General features: G+C 42.9%; 1 protein-coding gene across 1 annotated transcript; it reads left to right on the top strand.

Moving 5' to 3' along the window:
- The first annotated feature begins 5,324 nt into the window (after positions 1-5,324).
- On the top strand, positions 5,325-18,962 carry LOC110013360 (receptor-interacting serine/threonine-protein kinase 3-like). Its single transcript, XM_023954228.1, has 12 exons — positions 5,325-5,497; positions 11,435-11,534; positions 11,759-11,901; positions 11,997-12,117; positions 13,373-13,423; positions 14,393-14,565; positions 14,664-14,979; positions 15,061-15,206; positions 18,177-18,226; positions 18,356-18,511; positions 18,648-18,730; positions 18,832-18,962. Exons 1-12 carry the CDS (start codon positions 5,451-5,453, stop codon positions 18,856-18,858), a joined length of 1,413 nt encoding a protein of 470 aa, XP_023809996.1. The 5' UTR covers positions 5,325-5,450; the 3' UTR covers positions 18,859-18,962.
- Positions 18,963-22,699: the final 3,737 nt, after the last annotated feature.

The raw sequence follows: 22,699 nt of genomic DNA, 5'->3' as shown, positions 1-22,699 counted from the left end.
CTGTACAACCCGACCACCGCTACCCAGGCTCTTGCTAGCCAACGTGCAGTCTCTGGACAACAAACTGGACGAACTAAGAGCAAGGACGACGACACAGCGGTAAATAAGAGGGTGCTGCGCTCTGATTTTCACTGAAACGTGGCTCTCAGAAAACGCCCCAAATTCCGCTCTGCAGCTACAGACGTACTCCATTCATTGGGGAGACTGGACAGCAGCCTCCAGTAAAGCGAAGGGGGGCGGCGTGTGAGTGTTTATCAAAAACACGTGGTGTGGGGATGTACGGACTGTTCACCAGCACTGTTCGCCGGATGTGGAGTTTTTGATGCTGAAGTGCCGTCTCTACTACCTGCCAAGGGAGTTTATAGCCTTGTTTTTAGGTGCCGTCTATATTCCCCCGTGAGCCAACTCTGCACCGGCTCTTGGCGAGCTCCATGACGTCATCAGCGCACTAGAGACGGCTCACCCTCATGGCTCACCCTCATGCTGTTTTTATTGCTCTTTGTTTCTGTACCCAGCCTACAGACAAAGACTCAAACAATCTAATCCAGTCACAAACAGGCTCAGATCTGGACACCTGAGACTGAGAGCACATTGCTGGACTGTTTCATGACAACAGACTGGGATGTGTTCAAAGCTGCAGCCACTCTGGAGGACTCCTCTGTCAGCATACAGGATTATGCTGGCTATGTGACTGGGTACGTCAGCACTTGTGTGGAGAACATTGTGCCCACCATCCAAGTCAGGAAGTTTCCTAACCAGAAGCCCTGGATAAATGGCCACGGACGTCACATGCTGCGTGCTCGCTCCACTGCATTTACATCTGGCAATGAGTCCGAGTACAAAGCTGCAAAGTACGACCTGAGGAAGGCCATCACAGTAGCAAAGAGGCAGTATAGAGAAAAGCTGGATGGCTTCTATTCTACTGCTGACTCTGGCCGCATGTGGAGGGGCCTACAGCACATCACAGACTACAGAAGCAGCACCAGCACCATCAGTGCTGCAGACAGCCTGCCCGATAGGCTCAATGCTTTCTACACCCACTTTGAGACATCCACCCCCCACACGGAGGGACCGTTATACTCTTGGACCATTACACCCCCCTCACCCCCACCAGTCGCCTCATCAGCCCAGGTAAACAAAGCTCTGAGGGGGATCAACACCCGCAAGGCCACAGGTCCGGACAACATTCATGGACGAGCCCTCAGTGCATGTGCTAACGAGCTGATAGATGTTCTCACCTCCATCTTCAACCTCTCCGTCAGCCAGAGAGTCGTCCCTTCCTGCTTCAAGACCACAACCATTGTTCCCCTCCCCGAGAAGAGCCCCCCCCACCTGCCTGAATGACTACAGACCGGTAGCACTCACTCCGATCATTATGAAGTGCTTTGAGAGAGTGATGCTGATTCACATTCAGAGCAGCATTCCAGACACACTAGACCCCCTGCAGTACGTATACCGGCCCAACAGGTCCACCTCAGACGCCATTGCTGCAGCACTACACACTAGAGGGCTGCATTGGGATCGGGTCCCGCCGGGTTCCGCGGAACCCAACCCAAATCTCGCGGGGTTGGGCGGTTTGGACTGTGCTGCGGGCGGGAGCGGCAAAAATAAACCCCGCGGGATCAGTGCTGGCATGAATATCTCATGAATATATATTAGCGGACTACGTTAGGCTGTGCAGCTGTTGGTTTCTTATGTACTGAAGCTCCGTGAAGGCATCAGGTAGAGACGCCCAATGGGCTCTGTCATGTAACCTGATGTTGGGGGTGCGCCCCGCCCCGCCTCTTACTAAGAGCGCGCTTCAGGCCGTCTGTCTGCGCGCGCACACACGCACACTTTTAACCGAACAGGATTTGTGAAAATATATTTAATATTTAAGTTGCACATTACACAAGAGGAATGCATCAAAAGATGAGGCTGGAGGAGGACATGAATCTCTTTAATAATATCAATACAAATACGTGTTTTTTTCCTACGGGACGGGGGACGATACAAAATCAATGCATCTCTATTACTGTGCGGGACTAAATTCTCTGAGTTTTGCGGGTGCGGGCGGGAGTGGACATACATACTGCGGGAGCGGGCGGGAGTGTAACGCATACGTTGCGGGAGCGGGCGGGATTGGTCAAAAATTCAGCGGGCGCGGGTGGGAGCGGGATGAAGAAAATAGTCCCGCGCAGGGCTCTACTACACACCTCCCTCTCATACCTTGAGAATAAAGATTCCTACATCAGGATGCTCTTTATTGACTCCAGTTCTGCATTCAACACGGTTGTTCCCCACAAACTCGGCCACAAACTGTTCCCCCTTTGGAATACACCCCATCATCTGTGACTGGCTCCTGGACTTTCTGCCTGGCAGGCCTCAGTCTGTCAGAGTAGGGAACAGGACTTCAGCCAGCATCATCACGAACATTGGCACACAACAGGGCTGTGTTCTCAGCCCCATCCTCTACACCCTGTTCACCCACGACTGTGCGGCCTCTCATAAGGACAACATCATCCTGAAGTTTGCTGACGACACCTCTGTGATAGGACGCATCACTGGTGGGGACGAAGCAGCCTACAGGAGGGAGGTGGCCAGTCTGGTGACATGGTGTGAGGACAACAACCTCACCCTCAACACAGACAAGACAAAGAAGATGATAGTGGACATGAGGAAGGAGAAAAGGAACCCTCATCAACCGCTTCTTATCCAGGGTCTGGAAGTGGAGAGGGTGAGCAGCTTCAAATATCTGGGGGTCCACATTAGCCAGGACTTCACCTGGACACTAAACACATCACAGCTGGTGAAGAAAGCTCATCAGCGGCTGTACTTTCTGGGGAGGCTGAGGAGGTTCGGCATGTCCCCAAAGATCCTCAGCAACTTCTACAGCTGCATGGTTGAGTCCGTTCTGACCAGCTGCATCACAGCTGCTCTACCGCCATGGACCGCAAACGCCTTCAGAGAGTGGTAAAGACCGCAGCCAAGATCACCAGGACTCCACTTCCCTCGCTGCAGAGCATATACAAACGCAGCGTCTGCAGGAGAGCTGCCTCCATCGTCAAGGACCCCACCCACCCGCAACGAGGACTGTTCACTCTCCTCCTCTTGGGACGGTGGTACAGGAGTGTGAAGTGCAGGACCACCAGACTCAAAAACTCTTTCTTCCCCTCTGCCATCAGACTCCTTAACAGCTGACAGGAGTCTGAAACAACAAACTTCACCTTTGCACATCCTCATTGTTCACTACTGTTATTGTCCCTTAGGCACTTTAGAATTGCAATTCGACATCTTGTGTTTTTGTGTATATGTTGTGTGTGAATTGTTTCAGTTCCTTTATACCTTTTGGCATTCGGAGCAGACAGCAAAGAAAGAATTTCATTGTGCAGGGAAACCCATTTCTTTACTGTGCATATGATAATAAACCCCTTGAATCTTTGAACCATGAATAATTTGAGAGCTTTGCTTTCTTGCTCAGCTCTCTCTTTACCACAACAGACCAGTACAGCCAATGGCTCAATAACCAAAAATCTGCACCGGAACTGATTTGTTTACACCAGGCATGTCCAAAGTCTGGCTAAATGCAGCCTGCGCTCAAGTTTCCACCTGCCCACATAGGCTCTGTTTATGAAATACTGTAAATAATACTTGGCCCCCAGCACTTTCTACAAACTGTATGATTTCTTGATTCTGTTTGGCTGAATTATGTTTTATCCATAGTAAACCTGAGGCAACACTATCATGCAACTCAACCCTTCCTCATTTTTAAAATTTCACAGCAAAACATGACATCCCACAATTATCTGAATCTAGAGCTAAACCTTTGTAAGCCTGTGCTGAACTAAGGGTGTGTATTGGCAAGAGTCTGACGATACGATAGTATCCCGATACGCTCCCTGCGATACGATACGTATCCCGATATTTTACCGAAACATGTTTTCTTTCTTTTTTTTTAAATATGACTTTGAAAAAAACTCAACCTGAATTTTAGTGTCTTCCACTGTAATAAAATGGTCAAATTCAGTTTATTTAATGATCACAATGTTAAGCACTGCAATTGTATCTCATATATAAGTTGCGTTTACCAAAGCAAATTCATAGTGCTTTTATTTTGGTAAGTTAAAATATAGAAAGGGAACAGTCAACATTGTCTGATTTAAAAAATATATATATTTTTAAGTGTAAGAAAAAACAAAGAATGAATGAGCCTTAACTAATAAGTTTCTATTGGGGAAATAAAATGATGTTTATTTTCAGCATTAATGTAGCTTCTCCAGTGCTTTTAAACAGTTCAGGAGCCTGAATGGTGCTTTAAAAATAAAGGGTGGGGGACATATACTGATTCTTTCCAGAAACAATGAAGTGTGATGATGAGGCAGCATGACAGAAACGAAGGAAAGTTGCTTGAATGTGACAAAAAAGGGGCTTTGTTTACATTTCTGCTCTGCTGCACCTTTGCAGCCACGCTTCTCACACGCAGAGGTAAACTGGTAACGCTGATCACCACAATGTCAGCCTTTTTCAGAGCATTGTTCACATCCCTCTGATCCATCAGGTCTCTAAACTAGAATCCATTGCTTTGAGGTTCTGCAGAACTTTAGCCCGCTTTGCTAGCATGTTACCAGATGCTAAGCGGATTAGCCTATTAGCTGCTGCCGTGCTTCATTGTCTATCTTATTTATCCGAGCCGCTAAAAAGCACAGCAATCCACGTTTTCATATCTTACTGGCAGCAACATGGCTCAGAGTTTCTGTTTGGCATCCATTCCAAGTAAAAACAAAGAAGTTCATGTCTCATAACAACAGAACAAGCTGCCTCTGGCTGCAGTCTTCCTGTTGTCTTGTGCAGAGTAGAGCTGCTCAAAGAGGCTCCGTGTTCTCAGCTGCCAACTAGCGGTCGGAGGGTGAAGTGGACAACAAGAGTCAGACGCCGAAGGACGCTTAGAAATAATTAAATAAATACCAATCTGGCAGCATTTTTGAATCGATACAAGTATTGCCAAATGACGTATTGAGATACATTGCCGAATCGTTTTTTTTCTTACTCCCCTATGCTGAACTTCTTTTTATTTGAGTTTTATGTGGATCTCAGGGGTTTTAGAAACACAACAAAATTAACAAACTACATTTTATTTTTGTTTTAGCAGAACTAGAGAGAAAAATTTTTTGTGCTGTTTTTTTGGACAATGGTTCTAAAAAGTATGCACAATTTTCTGAAGGAGGGAGGAGGAGGGGGAGGAGGAGACAGTCGGAGAACAGGTCAGTCTGGTCTTTCTCCACAAGCTGGTTGGGTGTTACCTGCCTGGGAGGTACTATAAGTGTGTTGGTATGAGTGTGTGTGTTGTTTTTATGTGTATTTGAGAGAAACAGATACAGAGAAGGAGAGAGAGCCACAGGGTGAGGGAGACAAAGAAGGAGAAGACAAACAGAGTGAGGTTTTCCTGGGATCTCTACTGGACATCAGCCAAGATGTTTAAGAAAAAGGACTCCAAGCCCCCCTCTGTAAAGATGAGCATGTGAGTCTTTTTCTTTGCGGAAAACGTTGGATGTGTGTGGTTTATTCCTCTTCCAGAGTTGAGAAGAGTGTTGCGTTTCCTTCTTCTTTTCTCTCGCTGTCACTCTTTAAGTCTTCAAAATAGACTTAAATTATCTGGTTATATTATTTTACTGCTACGCCTCTGTGATAATGACATTTTTTATGGTTGAGGTTTCCTTTGTGAATGTGAGACGGCTAAATTCTACGTCTCAAAGGTGATCTGGCTATGGTGCTCCTGCTTATGTGAAGGAGGTCTAGTAAAACACAAGAGCGTCTCTATGAGGCCATGAGTACAAGTGGCTGAAATAAGCTTCCCCCTTCCCAGGGTTGGCTGGGCGCTCCCTAGAGAGCGTAGGGTGAGGAGCTCGGCCCCCCTCGGAGAGCTCGGAGTAGAACCGCTTCTCCTCCACATCCGGAGGAACAATTTGAGGTGGCTTGGGCATCTAGTGTGGGTGCCTCCTCGACACCTTTGGGAGGAGGTGTTCCGGGCATTTTCAACTGGGCGGAGGCCCCATGAAAGGCCCAGAGATTACGCCTCTCGGCTGGCCTGGGAACGCCTAGGGGTCCCCCAAGAGGAGCTGGAAGAAGAGGCCGGGGCGTCTGGGTATCTTTGCTTTGATTGCTTAGACCCCTGGGACCCGTTCCCGGATAAGCAGAGGAAGATGGATGACACACGTCGCTCCTCCCCCTGCAAAAGAGTGCAGACGCTTTTTCCCCTGCTCCTGCCGCTTCCTGCTTTATTTGCTTTTTAATCATTTAATTAATCATTTTTCATTATTTTACCTCATCCACAAATCCTGGAATATCAGACTGGTCATCCTTTTTTGTGACTTCCACCTATACAAATCAATATTTTTACGTCTGACAAGCCAGCGACATGTCCGGAGGAGGAAGAAAAACAAACTCCCACTGTGAATGCTGTCGGATCTACCAACAAGAAATAAAAGAGCTACAAACACGGATATTTACCTTGGAAACTGAAAATGGACTTCACAAGACCCTTCCAGTAACATCGGGTGGTAAGAAGCCCACTCTTACTACAAATGAGAAGAATAACAGGGACATAGACCTGAGTGATGTTGTGTCTTTTCCGAAACTTTGTGCGGAGGAACTCTGTGTTAAGCCAAAGCGAAAAGATGACAAAACATCCGAAATAAAGCTCACAAACAGATTTTTACCCCTAACACAATGTGAAGTTAAAGAACAAAGTGAAATTGGACCACAGAATAGGAGTCATAATGTTGGCAACAAAGCACAGGCAGAAAGAAAATCTGTGCCAAACGTCAAGGTCAGAGATACGCTGCTGCTTGGAGATGGCGCTATCAGTGGAGTCAGCCACAGAAGAATGCAAACTTTATGTTGCCCAAGTTCTACTGTTCCAGTGATTACAGGACTCTTATCTAAAGTCTTGTACCAAGGAGTTAAACGAATAATCATCCATGTAGGTGCTGTCGATATCAAAAAAGAACAATCTGAACGTCTGAAAAAAGACTTCATCAAGTTATTTGAAGAGATCGACAAAGTAGAGGTTGAAGCATTCATCAGTGGACCTCTTCCTAACATCGATGGGGTGTCACTCAAGTTCAGCCGTCTGTTTCAGCTGAACAATTGGCTCTCCAGAGAGTGTGCTTCCAGAGGATTCCATTACATTGAGAACTTCAATACATTCTGGAAACGAAAGGACCTATTCATGGGAAGAGGCCCACACCTGAACAGAGGTGGAGCAAGAGAGTTAGTGAAGAACCTCCTCCACGCTCTGGGGCATAGAGGCCAAGGCCCTGAAAAGGCAGTAAGGAAGGACCGAGCCAGTGTCCCAGGAACCACAGCACAACGGCAACAACAACTACCTCCACCACCACCGGTCAATGACTTGGATCCAGTAGCACCAGCACAACAACCACCTCCATCTAAGGACTCAGCTGCACCAGCATCACAACAACCACCGCCAGCTAAGGACCCAACCGCAGAACCACAACAACAACCACCAGATTTGGCCCCAGAAATTCCACCATCTGACCAGCTCTGGGGGCCCCCTGCTACATCTACTCCCAGTGAAGACTCACTTTCCTTTTCGTCCCCCCCCACTTTCACCCATGGCCCTACCTAGCCATTTTGATAGCCTGATTAAGTCAGGAATTAAGATGGCTCCCCTAACACCTGTGAGCCTCACACCACACAGGAGCTCTCCTACCCCTCCAGCGCCCCCTCCACATCCTTCACCCAAAGTCCCTCCAACACGCCCCCTCCGTCGTTCACCCAAATCCCGTCCAGCTCCCACTCCTCCTGCTCAATCACCCAAACTACCCTCAACTCGACCTCTCCTGCGCGCCTCTAGACGTGCTAGGATGAAACGGGCCCCCAGTATCCTAGGAAAGGTTATGTCAAACTGGGGCCCTGTGATGAACAGCTTCCTTCTGGTGCTATACCTGTAGTTGCACCACGTAGAATGCAAAAAAGGGCAGTTAGACTGTCCAATCACAGAAATCTAGTTGATATCCCTTGCAAGAAGGTTTTGACCAGTCCCAAGGAAACTAATCTCAAACTTGCTGCACTCAATGTCAGATCTTTATGCAACAAATCATTTTTAATCAATAATCTTATCTCTTCTTTTAATCTTGATTTTATGTTTTTAACTGAAACATGGCTTGACAAAAACACAGGAAACATAGTTCTAGTTGAATCAACTCCCCCAAACTACAAACATGAATCGGAAATACGAGAAAATAAAAAGGGTGGAGGCGTTTCTGCACTGTTTAGAGATAATATTGCAACCCGCAGACTATCATTTGGTGTGTTTTCATCATTTGAGTATGTGTCCTTTAAGATTGAGTTAAAACAAACTCCTCCCTTACTCTGCATAGTCATGTACAAACCTCCTCAGCACAGCCAAAGTTTCATTGATGATTTCACTGAAATGCTCTCAGTTGTGTGCACAGACTTTGATGGTCTAGTCATTACAGGTGATTTTAATGTTCATGTTGACAATGTCAATGACAAAAATGCAAAAGAGCTCAATGGTGTCCTTGAAACCTTTGATCTAATTCAGCATGTGAGTTGCCCCACCCACAGCAGAGGGCACACTCTGGACCTGCTCATCACAAAGGGGGTTAATATTCACAATGTCAGTGTGGTTGATGTCGCCCTCTCTGATCATTTCTGTGTATTCTTTGACCTGTCTGTTGCTCCCAAACCACCGCCTGGCCCTGCAGTTGTCCAAAGGAGACAAATAAATGAGAGCACTAGGGCACAGTTTGTAGAAATGATAGACCTTGAAAACGCCTCTGGTGCCAATGTTGATGAAATGCTGAATTCTGTTACTTCTAGCATCTTGAATGTTCTGGATGCCATTGCCCCTATGAAGGTTAAATTGAGAAAACATAGACAGAAAGCTCCCTGGAGGAACGATGATCTAGTGAGGGCACAGAAACAACAGTACCGCAGAGCTGAACGACAGTGGCGCAAGTCAAAACTCCAGGTTCATTATGAAATGTATAAGGGGGAGTTGTACGCTTACAACCAGATCTTATGCAGAACAAGGGAAAGGTACTTCTCTGAAATAATTGGAAGTTGCAGCAGCAACTCTCGTGTCCTGTTCACAACAGTAAACAGATTAACTAACCCTCCAACCCAGCTACCAATAGAACTAGTTTGCACACCTAAATGTAATGAGTTTGCTGTATTTTTTAATGACAAGGTTCAGGGCATTAAAAAAGCCATCAACTCCACAACACATATAACTATCGAACGGCCACCTACTCACTCTAAGCTGACTCACTTTATACCTGTCACTGACCAGACTGTCCAAGAGACCATCACCCGTCTGAGCTTGTCTACATGCTGCCTTGATGTGTTACCCACTAGATTTCTAAAGTCTGTCTTGAACAGTGTGTTGCCATCAATTACTCAAATAGTTAACATGTCTCTTCAATCTGGAATATTTCCAGAGGCCTTAAAAACTGCAGTCATTAAACCTCTCTTGAAGGAGAGCGGTCTTGATCCCACTGTACTGAATAATTACAGACCTATCTCTAATCTGCCATTTTTAGGAAAAGTCCTTGAAAAAGTTGTCTACCAACAGCTCACTGATTTTCTCTTATTAAATAATTCATTTGATGTTTTCCAGTCAGGTTTTAGACCCCATCATAGCACAGAAACTGCTCTTATCAAGGTAACCAATGACATCCGCCTGAACACTGATGATGGCAAAGTCTCTGTCTTAATCCTGCTAGACCTGAGTGCTGCCTTTGATACTGTTGATCATGGGATCCTTTTGCACAGACTCCAAGACTGGGTTGGCATCTCTGGATCTGCCCTAAGTTGGCTCAAGTCTTATCTAGAAGACAGGAAATATTTTGTTGAAATTGGGAGTTGTGTCTCAGACTACATGGCCTTGACTTGTGGTGTGCCCCAGGGATCGATCCTGGGACCCCTTCTGTTCAACCTCTACATGCTGCCACTAGGGCAGTTAATACGCAGTAATAACATATCTTATCACAACTATGCAGATGATACTCAGATCTATGTGTCACTGACAACAGGTGAATATGGGCCGGTGGATTCACTCAGCCACTGCCTCCAACAGATCAGTGCGTGGATGCAGAACAACTTTCTCCAGCTAAACTCAAACAAGACCGAAGTTATTATTTTTGGCCCACGGAAACAAAGAGAAAGAGTCAGTAGCTACCTTCATTCTCTGTCTCTTAAACCCTCAAATCAAGTCAGAAACCTAGGGGTAATCATGGACTCTGACCTGAACTTTAACAGCCATATCAAATCAGTAACATCAGCGGCATTTTACCATCTGAAAAACATTGCCAAAATCAAAAACATAGTGTCAAAACCAGACCTGGAGATACTTATTCATGCATTTGTCTCCAGTAGGTTAGACTACTGTAACGGCCTGCTCACCGGCCTCTCCAAACGAGGTGTAAAACAGCTTCAGTACATCCAGAATGCTGCTGCTCGAGTCCTGACCAGAACCAGGAAGTATGATCACATTAGCCCTGTGCTCAGGTCTCTGCACTGGCTCCCTGTACCTCAAAGAATAGACTTCAAAGCAGCTCTGCTTGTGTACAAGTCTCTCCATGGCCGAGCACCAAAGTACATCTCTGACATGTTAGTGCCATATGAACCATCTCGTACTCTGAGGACCTCAGGGGCCGGCCTCCTGTTGATTCCCAGAGCCAGAACTAAACAAGGGGAATCAGCGTTTCAATATTCTGCAGCTAAAATCTGGAACAGCCTCCCTGAAGGCGTAAGACAGGCCTCTTCTGTGTTCATGTTCAAATCTAGACTTAAAACATTTCTGTTTAGCCGTGTATATGACTGAAAGGTCCTATCTGCACTTTTCTTTCCTTTCCTTCCTTTATTTTTAAATCATTTTTCAAATTTTTTCTTTTCTTTTCTTTTAAAGTAAATTTTACGTTGATTATTTCAATGATGTATTGTGATTTTAATGCATTTTTCTGTTTTGTGAAGCACCTTGAATTACTTTGTGTACGAATTGTGCTATACAAATAAACTTGCCTTGCTTAAATTGATTTTTGATCAGATCAGATTTGATCTGCATTTTGGGGTCATTAACATATAAAATGTCATAACCATCACGATGTCTGAGTTTTAAACTTTAGCAAAGCTTCACATTATTGCAGGAGTTATCAGCAAACCTTCACTGGCTTAGAAGTATTCAGACTGTGAAGGATTTCTCTGCTGTGAAATTTCCTCTCCGGTTTGTCAGGTTTTGGACAAAAGAAAAAAATAATGCAGTTTAGGGTAAATTTTTATGTTGGGGATCCAACTTTCAAATATTTGTATCTGTTGTCTAAACATTTACACTATAGATTTTCAAAAATAACATTTTCTAGATTGAAATTTCAGATGTTGAAGTTTGACCCCCCCACTTCTCCTCACCCTGCAGGTCTCAGCCCGCCATCTTTGCCCAGCTGATTCCCATAATAAAAAAACACGCCAACGTGGTGGAGAAAAATATCCTCCAGGTTAAAGAGCTGCTAACTATGGTGAGGACCAATAATCAGTTTGGCACATTTGATGTTGCAGTTCTTTTTACCTTCAGTTAACACCTGATAAAACTATTATATCATTGAAAACCGTTTGCTATACCTAATTCAGGGAGCGGGAATTGTGGAGAGTCCATGTTTTTTCATGCTTTTTACTGTACAGCTCTCACTGTTACTGTGTATTAAAAGTGTTAAATATTTAAAATTTGACTTGCACCTTCCAGGATGCTAAAAATAGCAAAAAGAAGCATCAAAAAGAGGTCTCTGATAAACTTGGTGAGGGTAGGGAGCTGCTGAAGGTCCTTTTCCAGGAAATGGACAAAACCAAGGAGCTCAATCATCCACAGGCTCAGGAGATTGAAAGAGGGTGAGTAGAGAAAGAGCCTACGAGGACGGAGGACCTGTGCGTCTAGCAAACAGTGTATCAGAAAGATGCTGAATCCATGTTTTGGTGTCCTGTAGTATCATCCAGCTCAACAAGCACTGGCTGTCGGTCTGCTCCTTCTACCAAGATGTCTATGAGAAGATCGACGTGTCACCAGTGGATAAAACTGCCTCGGGGCCTGTGGTCGTTCAGAATGAAGTAGGTGCAGTCGCAACACCAAGAAAAGCAGTCACTACCTTTAAAAACGTCCTGTATGCTTTAAATCGCAGACATCTATGGAGCCTACATTTGTAACCTGGACAGAATCTAGAGAGGAATCTACAGTTTATCACGTCTCTGTGACAGTGATGCAGTTCATCTGCAGATGTTGCCATCAATAACCTCAACCTGTGACCACAGTAGTAGTATTAAACACAGAAGCATTTTTGGAACCTGTTCTTTAATCTGTTTAACGTTTGGGTAAATGCTTCATCCTTTTGTAAATATTGGACCACAAGTTAACATTGACAGTCTCCCCAATGATTTATATCGATAGAGGCGACATGACATAAATTCTTGTGGGAAGAGAGCACCGCCATCTTGGGGAGGTCGGGTCACCGCTGCAGCTATACATTTGTCATTGAAGTTTGAGCTTTGAACGTTGTCTGTTTCTCTTGTTTAACAAAAAGAAAAGATAGCTTTTACATTGAATGGTATATGTGATTTATCATGTGTTTATCTTACATCTGGAATGTCTAACATTTCTTTGTTGTAAAGGTTGATTAGGCCTAGTAATAATTAGTAAAATGTAAATTTATGACTGTGACGGTATATAATGTAAAAAACTGTTGGGGTTATCGCTTAAACTCCATTAACTTACCACATTTTTGTGAAATGTGATTTGGCGCTTCGTTAAAGCCTGTGATCTTATCTTTCTGAAAAACTATTCAGTAGATGCCCTCTTTACAAACTTTATTGGCCAACTCTTAATTTGAATGATCTGTAATGTTAAATGTGTGAATTTGAATAGGTATTTGCTGTATAATCCACTAATATTGTAAATATTTTGTAACCATGGAGCCAAAGAAAAATACATTAAAATTTAACATACAGTAAATTCATTCAAATGACCAAACTTTTGGTCTGTACTGTATATTAAAGTACAAAATATCCAAATAAACATAAAGGCCCTAGGGAAAAAGCATTTAAATTTAAGTAAATATATTTACGTCCAAAAACGTGCTTCATATGTTAATTGGTGAGTCTAAATTGTCCCCAGGTGTGAATGTAGAGGGTGTGGGTGTGTGATTCTGGACATTCTACCCTGCGACAGACTGGCGACCTGTCCAGGACATCCCCTGCCTTCACCCACAAGTGGCCTGGATAGGCTCTGGCAGCCCCGTGATCCTATTAAACAGAAGAAGATGTTCACTGTATTTCACCCAAACCGTTTTTAACTTTTCCTCTCCCAAAGGAGAGGAACGAACAAAACCGAGCTGACGAACCGCCGCCAACAAGTCCTTCAGTGAGTCCTGATAAAAACCTTGATCAACCACCAATAATTTTTTCAACTACATCTGCTACTGTTCAAGTCTCCTCTATCTCTTTAACTACTTTTTCTCTGTGAAACAGACACTCAAAAAAACCTACTCTACCTCACCATGTACTGAGCAAAAACCCTTTCCTTACCATTCTGTTAAGACCTGACGTAAGGAGGCAGGATCCTGTTGTAAACTAACGACCTTCATCATTTCTTCATCTTCTCATTTATACAACAACTAACAGGGTTATTGACTATTGTAGGAGCCAAATTTAAAATGTCTCCAGATTAATGGTCATTCATTTCCTGCCTGATATCCACCAGCATTAGGACATGTTTCTTGAAACATGCAATGACTCTGTCCTTCATGGAGAAGATTATCTTCTTCCTCAATGACTGCTTCATGTTCATCTACTGTGTGTTGCTGCTGTCAATTTCTTTAATCTCCTTTTCTTTACAAAAATAATTTAAACCTCTGTCTTTACACTAACAAATTATGTTTCAAATACTGCAGGGTTTGCCAGGTAGCCCATTAGTTGTTTGCGTTAAACAGACCTGTAACTGGACTGTGAACACGGTTCTGTCCTTCTTTGGGTAATGCCAACATTTACATAAATCGAATATCTAACACTTCAAATGGTGCTACAAACTATTTGACACAATTACCTTCCTGACAATACATGTAGAACAAGATTAACTCCTTTTTACATAAGCGCTAACTGGGACTGTGTAACTCTGACGTGTTCAGAGCTTTGCTTTAGACATCTCTTCACAAGTACATTGATTTAAAATAGAAGCAATTACGTCTTGTTCTTATTCTGTTTAATAGAAATGACCTTTGGTTAAAAAAATGTTAAAAAATAAAAAGTTTAAATATTTCATTCTGTGTAAAAGCAAATGTGTTAAAAGAGTGGTGTTAGACATAAAGTTTTCTTTCTTCCATTTGTATAAAAGCTCCCGACACTCTTCAGAAATATGATGGGAGCAAACAACCAGATCAACATGTTTGATGATGACTCCTTACTGGACTGGACGGAGATTGGCAAAGGAGGGTTTGGCAGTGTGTACAAGGCCAGGCATAACAAAATGGGACATGATGTGGCCATTAAGATACTGCATGATGTTAGGTGGGTGTACATGTTTTATTGAACTTCACTAATTGTATGCTGCATCATCTTCTTCCAAGCCTACTGGTAATGACTGAGCACATGCTTTACCGTTGCAGTGTGGAGGAATCACTGTTTGAGGAGGCTAAATTTCAGAAGTTGTTCTCCTGCAAATTTGTCCTGAGGGTTTATGGGATGTATAAGGGAATCCCTCCATATAAAACAGTCAAGCAAGAAGGAATAGTCATGGAGTTCATGACCAGAGGATCTATTATGGATCTATGCAAAAACTTGCGAGGTCCTCCTCCGTTTCCTCTGGCCTGCCGGTTGATCCAGGATGTGGCTTCAGGAATGCGATTCCTCCATTTAATGGGTATCTTGCACCGCGACCTAAAAATGCCGAATGTAATGCTGTCTGAAGGACTTCATGCCAAGGTAAAATGCATCTAAATAATAGTGGGTTTACAGTATGAATGTAATTCTAAACTCTTGTTTTATTTGCCTGCTACTCTTTAGCTGGCAGATTTTGGTCTGTGCACAATGTCTGCCACCTGTTGCCCCAGCAATGAAGGAGAAACAGAGAATTTAGGCACACTGAAGTACACGCCACCTGAAGCTTATGACATCAACTACAAACCTGTTCGCTCTTTTGACGTGTACAGGTAAACAAAGCTAAATGGATCTTTTTTTCAAGAACTTTTTTGCTATTAATGTTACAGCTCATAACCAGAAAGGACCCATGAGCAGGAAGGACTCGAATCCAAGGAGTTTGGAAACCAAAAAGGGTTGAAAAACCATTGGTATTGACCAGTGCGTTGTGTGAGTATTCTGCCAAGGGTAGTTGAGATGACCAGGTGTTGGGGTTCTTCGAGCACATAGCTCGTGGAGTGGTCTTGGAATCCTGGTTGAACCCCTCCAACTGGCCGTTGGTCGGAGGGTGAAAACCAGAACTTAAACTGACTTTAACCCCTAACAATTTACAGAACTCCTTCCCAAAGGAGACTACAAATTGAGGTCCATGTTCTGGGGGGCACCGGCAGAGGCTGAAGTAAGCTGGCAGGGGGAGTCCCAGGAGTTTTCACACTAGCACATACTGGGCATGAAGCAGCTAACACCCTTATGTTAGAGGACATAGTGGGCCACCATTATCTTTGGGCCACCAGGAAGGCGGTTCTAGTCATTCCAAGATGGCAGGCTAGGCGAGACGAATGCCCCCCTTTCAGGACCGACTGTTGTATATGAGAGGGTACAAACAGACACTCTGCAGGGCAACCAGATAGAATGTTAGTGGGGTCTGGAACCGAAGCCTTGACCCTGCGCTCCAAAGACCACCAGGTAGCCCCCAAAACCAGACGAGAAGGAACAATGGTGTTGGATATTGAAGAGTCCCCTCCTTCCTCTCTCTGATGCAAATAGGACAAGGCGTCTGGCTTGATGTTTTTGCTGCTAGGACGATAAGAAAGGGTAAATTTGAAGCGATCGGGAAAAAAAGCCCACCTTGCCTGGTGAGGGTTTAAATGTTTGGCAGTCCGGATATACTCCAGGTTCTTGTGGTCAGTCCACACCACAACTGGTTTTTCAGCCCCCTCCAACCAGTAATGCCACTCCTCAAGAGCCAATTTGACAGCAAGTAATTCTCTTTTAACTCTTGTGCTATCTTAGATGACCCCACCCTTGCATTGAGATGTTCTCCCTACCATGACAAAGGTGGATAAAGGTGGAAAGATTTCATGTAATCCATGGACACCAGTGAAGATCACAAATCATTGAAGAAAAAAGGTTCAGAGCTCTGTCTAGTGGGTCTAGATGACATGGTTGGAATTACTGGGACAGCCTTTAATTGGTTTAGGTAGATAGATAGATAGATAGATAGATAGATAGATAGATAGATAGATAGATAGATAGATAGATAGATAGATAGATAGATAGATAGATAGATAGATAGATAGATAGATAGATAGATAGATAGATAGATAGATAGATGGATGGATGGATGGATGGATGGATGGATGGATGGATGGATGGATGGATGGATGGATGGATGGATGGATGGATGGATGGATGGATGGATGGATGGATGGATGGATGGATAGATAGATAGATAGATAGATAGATAGATAGATGGATGGATGGATGGATGGATGGATGGATGGATGGATGGATGGATGGATGGATGGATGGATGGATGGATGGATGGATGGATGGATGGATGGATGGATGGATGGATGGATGGATGGATGGATGGATAGATAGATAGATAGATAGATAGATAGATAGATAGATAGATAGATAGATAGATAGATAGATAGATAGATAGATAGATAGATAGATAGATAGATAGATAGATAGATAGATAGATAGATAGATAGATAGATAGATGGATAGATGGATAGATGGATAGATGGATAGATGACTTTATTAATCCCACGATGGGGAAATTTCATTTATTATTTTATGTATTTATTTATTTTAAAATAAATATCATTTAATGTTTATTTATTTTCATTTATCTTTCATTTTATTATTAGTTTAAATTAATTTTCATCTGAAAGGCACAAACTGATATGTGGGGTGCCCCAAGACTCCATCCTGGGTCCTACACTTTTTAATCTTTACATGCTTCCGCTTGGTGATGTCATCGGGAGACATGGCTTTAACTTTCATAACTATGCTGATGACACTCAACTGTATGTAGCTGTGTCTCCTGATGACACTGGACCTGTGGACAGCCTTTTAAATTGTATTTTAGATATTAAAATGTGGATGGGAGAGAACTTTTTGCAGCTCTTGGTAATCGGTTCTGAAGCTGAGAGAGATAAGGTCCAGTTTTATCTGTCAAACAACTTTATGACTATATGTGATAGAGTAAGGAACCTCGGTGTGGTTGTAGATGTAGATCTTAGCTTTGACCAACATGTGAACCAAGTTACTAAAACTGCATTTTACCATCTGAGGAATATCTTCCGAGTGAGACCCTTTCTCTCTAGAGCCAGTGCTGAAATCTTAATTAATGCTTTTATTACATTATGATTAGATTACTGTAATGCCCTCCTCTCTGGGGTAAAGAAAAGCACTCTTAATGGCCTGCAGCTAGTCCAGAACTCTGCTGCACGCCTTTTAACGAGAACCAGGAAGAGGGAGCACATTACACCAATCTTAAAATCTCTGCACTGGCTCCCTGTCAGCTTCAGGATTGATATTAGGATTCTTTTAATAGTTTACAAGAGTGTTCATGGTATTCGTCCTTCGTTCATACCAGATTTGCTTTTAACTTTAATAACCAAAAATCCTCCACATTTGTGGGACAAAAAACGAGAGATAACTGACAGGACTAGACAGGACACTGCGACAACAGAAAAACAAAGACAGAACCTTAAATTACTAAACACACTCATTGAAAATAGCAAGCAGCTGAGAAGCCTGGTGAGTGCACAGAATGGGAGCGAATGCAGCTGCAATCATGACAATTTATCTTTTTTATAATAAGACTAAATATTTTCATATTATAATATGAAATAATAATAATATATAAATCATGCAAATTACTTCAAAAATGATTTTTCAATGTCTTTTTGAAACAAATTTACTTCACTCCAACTGTTGTCACAAGTATATTTTTCTGTTTTTTCCAGTTTTGCAATTTTTCTCTGGGTCATCCTCTCTGGAGAAGAACCTTTCCCCAGTGAGTTCAATCAGTTTTCTTATTATCAATACATGCCTTTAAAATAAAGACCAAATGAAAGATCTGACATCCTTTTATCTGTAAAATGAACCCATTTTCATCTCTGCTTCTGTGTTTCAAAAAACAAAGCTGCTCATCCAACACGTTTGCGCAAGTGTGTCGCTAAAGGTCAAAGACCCACTCTTGAAGAATTATCAAAGCAAGATAAAGCAGGAATGAACGATCTGCTCGTTTTAATGCAGAAGTGCTGGAACGGTGATCCAACCCAGAGGCCAACATTTGGAGGTATGAGATCATTTTAATTACAGACATGTTCAAAGTTATCTCAAAATCATGGTCTTCTCTGCAAAAAGCAACTGGAATTTTCCAGTATACATTCTGTTTTTTCATCTGTTCTCCTTCATTATTTAAAATTCTTTAGAGATTACTCCCATGGTGGAGAACGTGTACGCAAAGCATAAATCCAAAATTATTCATGAGGTCTACGAGGTTCTAAAACAGCTGGTAAGAAAAAAAATGTTTTGAATAAAAACACCTAGTTTGAAAGTGAACGAGTGGTTATTTTATTCTTTCCTCTAATTTTTTCACACATTTTGTTCTTTCAGGACAGTGACTCAGGAAGCATCACATAATCCTCAGTTTACTAGCAACTCCACCAAAGTTTCATACTGTAATATATTTTAGGCCTGGGTTTTATTTTCCACATTTTATTAAATTGAATTTACCAGAGCCTTCACGATCCCTTCACGATTTTTACTGCCTGTTTGCTATTTTTTTATTGTTTTTGTTTTTATGTTATTCTTTCGATCTGCTCGATTTGATTCAATTTTGAACTTATACGGTTATTTAGACATATTTGTACAGAAATACAATAATAACCAACATAGATTTTAAATAAAATGTATTAGTGAAAGAATAAACCAATAAGATTGTTAACACCATAAAGTGTTCTCAAACGAAGCAGCTCCAACAAATATGTGTAGATCATTATGTTCCGCCTCTAGAGAGCGTTTCGGTTTGGCCACTTTATTACACTTTATTTCAGAAGATTTGAACAAATAACTGAGTTTTATACCACAAAGGGTTAATTTAAAGAAAAAATTTCCTTAAAAGAGTTTGGAAAATTTCTGGCTGTGAGAATATAAAGCTGTTCATTTAGTCAGCAATGTATGTTTGGGTCAATTGTGCATTAGCATTAGCCATATAATGGTAAATTGTTAGGTTTGGAGTTGCTGGACCCAAAAAGGCAGACAGGGACTTGGTTTGATTTAGTGAGTTTTATTGTAGGATGAAAAAGAAGGGGTTGGGCGTTGGATCTTTGGCGTTGGTTTTGGTTCTTTGGGTTTTTGTTCTTTGGAGGTGGATTCAGAGTTTCTTGTGGCTTTTGATCAGGAGGCTTGGGTTCATGAGGCTTTGGTTCTGATGGCTTTGGTGTGGACGTTGGCTTTGGCGTTGGCTTGGGGTGTCGGCTTTGGCTTGGTGTGGGCTTTGGCTTGGCTTTGGCATAGGCTTTGGCGTAGGCTTTGGCGTAGGCTTTGGCGTAGGCTTTGGCTTGGATCGGCGAGTCCTTCATTAGAGCAGACGAACCGACAATGGCTGGAGGGCAAGATGGACTAAAATAGGTTCACTGATGCTGAACAGGTGTGCAAGACCGGATCCTCAAGCAGGTGTGCGGGGACGACCCTGACGCCTGACATAAATTCCATTATGTGTTATCATCAAGCTAGTGGAATTTGGTTTATTGCTGTTTCTGGAATCGAAGTACCCGATTTTATCAAACCCATCCTTATTGTAAATTCAGCCCCTTTAGACCTCTCCAACACTGTGGAAACATACCCAATTGCAGGAGTGATGGATACAAATACTGGCACTTGCTTTACGACACGTAATGCTGGTGTAGGTACCAAAACTATTCGGCTTGCAATAACCGTTCGGGGTCCTTTGGGGTACTGGGACTAGTGCTGAGGTCACATCATGTGATTGGCTGTCCGTTGGTCCAATGATGTGTCAGATAGTGATTGGTCTGGACAAATTACGATTCTACCATAGAAGAAGATAGTATTAAGTCAGTTGTAAACAAACAGAGCTCTGACATTGAACAAGATTATCTTCTAGATGTGCTTTAAAAACGTACCTTCAAAAGCCGCCTCCGCTAGCGCACACACCGTCCCAAAGTTCGACAGCTCGCTCACACAGACAGAGTAACCAAACGGATAGCGGTCCAAACCCTCCTCCGCACCGCAGACTATAACAAAGCACCTTCCCTCCCTGCGAACATGAAATGATGAGACTCCAGCTGCTCTGCTCAGAGACACGGTTCGCTTGAATGAAGCAGCCGGTTCATTCTAACAGCCACAGAACTTTTTTCAAAGTGGGTTGTGGCAAAATCTCTTTGTAAATAATACAGAGAATAATGTCAGACACAACTTATGAAGAAAAAGAAATTTAGTTACAAAAAGAAACGTGACATGAAAATCTCTAGAGCCCCAGCAGATCTGGACGCTATGTAGTTTGTCCAAATGGGGGGATGTTATCCTCAGTCGACAGGACCCCGAACGGTTATTGCAGGCCGAATAGTTTTGGTACCTACACCACCCAGCACAGACTGATTGACCGCACCACTACCCAAAGGTTGCTGGAGGCTCAGGCAGCCCCAGGTGGTATCACTGACATCAGAACATTTATTCTTTGTATATAGATTGTGTATATAGATGTATTAAATAGATATTTTATTTCTATTTATTTATTTATCTGTTTTCTTTACTTAATAAATTTATTTATTTATTTACTTAATTTAAGGACTATTCATTTTTTATGTTTTTTATTATGCGATTCTTTTAATTATTATGTTATTCATCATTAATTCGTCATTTACCTTCTCCCGTTTTATCCCCTTCGGGGTCGTGGGGCTGCTGGAGCCTATCCCAGCCATTTACGGGTGAAGGCTGGGGACACCCTGGAAAGTTCGCCAGTCCGTCGCAGGGTCACACATATCACACACCAACGCACACTCACATTCACACCCATGGACAATTTGGAGTTTTTGGACGGTGGGAGGAAGCCGGAGTCCCCGGAGAAAACCCAGGCATGCACGGGGAGAACATGCAAACTCCTTACTGAAAGGCCCTTTATTGGTGTATTCTGTTTTAGGTCCCCAGCCGGGACTTGAACCAGGGACAGATTATTATTTTACTTGTGATATTTGAGATTATGTTTGAATCATTTTACGTATTTTATTTTTAACTGCTTATATTGTTATATCTCATTTTATTTTTATTGTTATTTTATTATAATTTTTAATCTGATGTTTCATACTCCAGTGTTTCCTCCTCCATTGTTCTGGGGCTCTACCGGCTCCGCCTGCAGGGGGTGCTGTTGCTGCGGTGCCCATTCCCATTGGGCTGGCTGGGGTCCCGCTCTGTGGTCTAATAGCTGTAAAGTGGGCCCTAGGCTGCTCTGTGTTGGGCGAGCGCTGTGGTAATGACCCCCGTGGTCGGGCTGGGCCTTGGAATAAATGGACCCCCATGATATTGTTTCCTCATAGCAGTACCAAGCCAGACTTTTTCTTTTTTTCTGTGTGCGATTGTCCTGCGTTTTCTGTTTTTAATAATTTTCACTTTTTATGGCTATTTCATCTGCTTTTATGTTAAGCGCTTTGTGTTTTTGATGAAATGAAAGGCGCGATATAAACAAATGAAATTTGAGTTTGACAACAAGGACAGATACACACAGTTCACAAGGCAGCAAACAGAGGTTTTGTTGAGGAAAGTCAACTCCACTGCTCCACTGCACAATGCAGAAAAGGCTTTTACTGGAGTGGAAGACCCCACAACCAGAAGGATTTTGTCTGCGGGTGAAGCAGTACAGAACGGTTGGATGCTAAAGGAGACTGCACGCCGCTACATGGAGGTCCAGCTCTTGACTGGAGGGCTGGTCAATCCCAAAACAGGCGGCAGGATGAGCGTCATAGATGCCTATACGTCCAAAATGATTGACAGCACAATGATGAGGGAACTGCTAGCCGACGTATGAGAAGGATATCTTAGACCCACTAACACAGGAGAAGATTAACTACAAACAAGCTCTGGATCGCTGCAAAAAAGACCCAAAGTCTGGGTTACCGATGCTGCCCACCTCCTCCAAAGGAACTGGCTACACAACAGGCAGCAACTCATTCAAGTATTCTTGAATCTAGATATGTTTACTGATCAGGGTTAACTTGTTTATGAAGCTACGGGGTAAACAAGTACCGCTGGAAATTTAAAAAAAAATTGTGGACTTTTGCATGTTGACTCAGGAGATATCTTTTTTTTTTTTTTTTTTTTTTTTTTTTTAACTTGTCCTGTCCAACAGCTGGGCAGACAGATGAGAGCTGAGGGCCTCTTGTGTTGGACAGATTTTACTTTAACAAGAGGGGTTATTAATCTTCAGACAAACCAAAGGTATGTCTGAATAAACCCCTTTTGTAATTGA

The sequence above is a fragment of the Oryzias latipes genome, chromosome 1 (assembly GCF_002234675.1).
Source record: "Oryzias latipes chromosome 1, ASM223467v1".
NCBI lineage: Eukaryota > Metazoa > Chordata > Actinopteri > Beloniformes > Adrianichthyidae > Oryzias > Oryzias latipes.
The sequence above is the reverse complement of the archived record's forward strand: the minus strand, read 5'-3'. Positions and strand labels throughout refer to the sequence as shown.

Coding starts and splice junctions, on each gene's coding strand:
- LOC110013360 (XM_023954228.1), top strand. CDS start 5,451: ATGTTTAAGAAAAAGGACTCCAAGCCCCCCTCTGTAAAGATGAGCAT. Junction 5,498..11,434: donor CCCTCTGTAAAGATGAGCAT/GTGAGTCTTTTT, acceptor CTCACCCTGCAG/GTCTCAGCCCGCCATCTTTG. Junction 18,731..18,831: donor ACGAGGTTCTAAAACAGCTG/GTAAGAAAAAAA, acceptor TTGTTCTTTCAG/GACAGTGACTCAGGAAGCAT.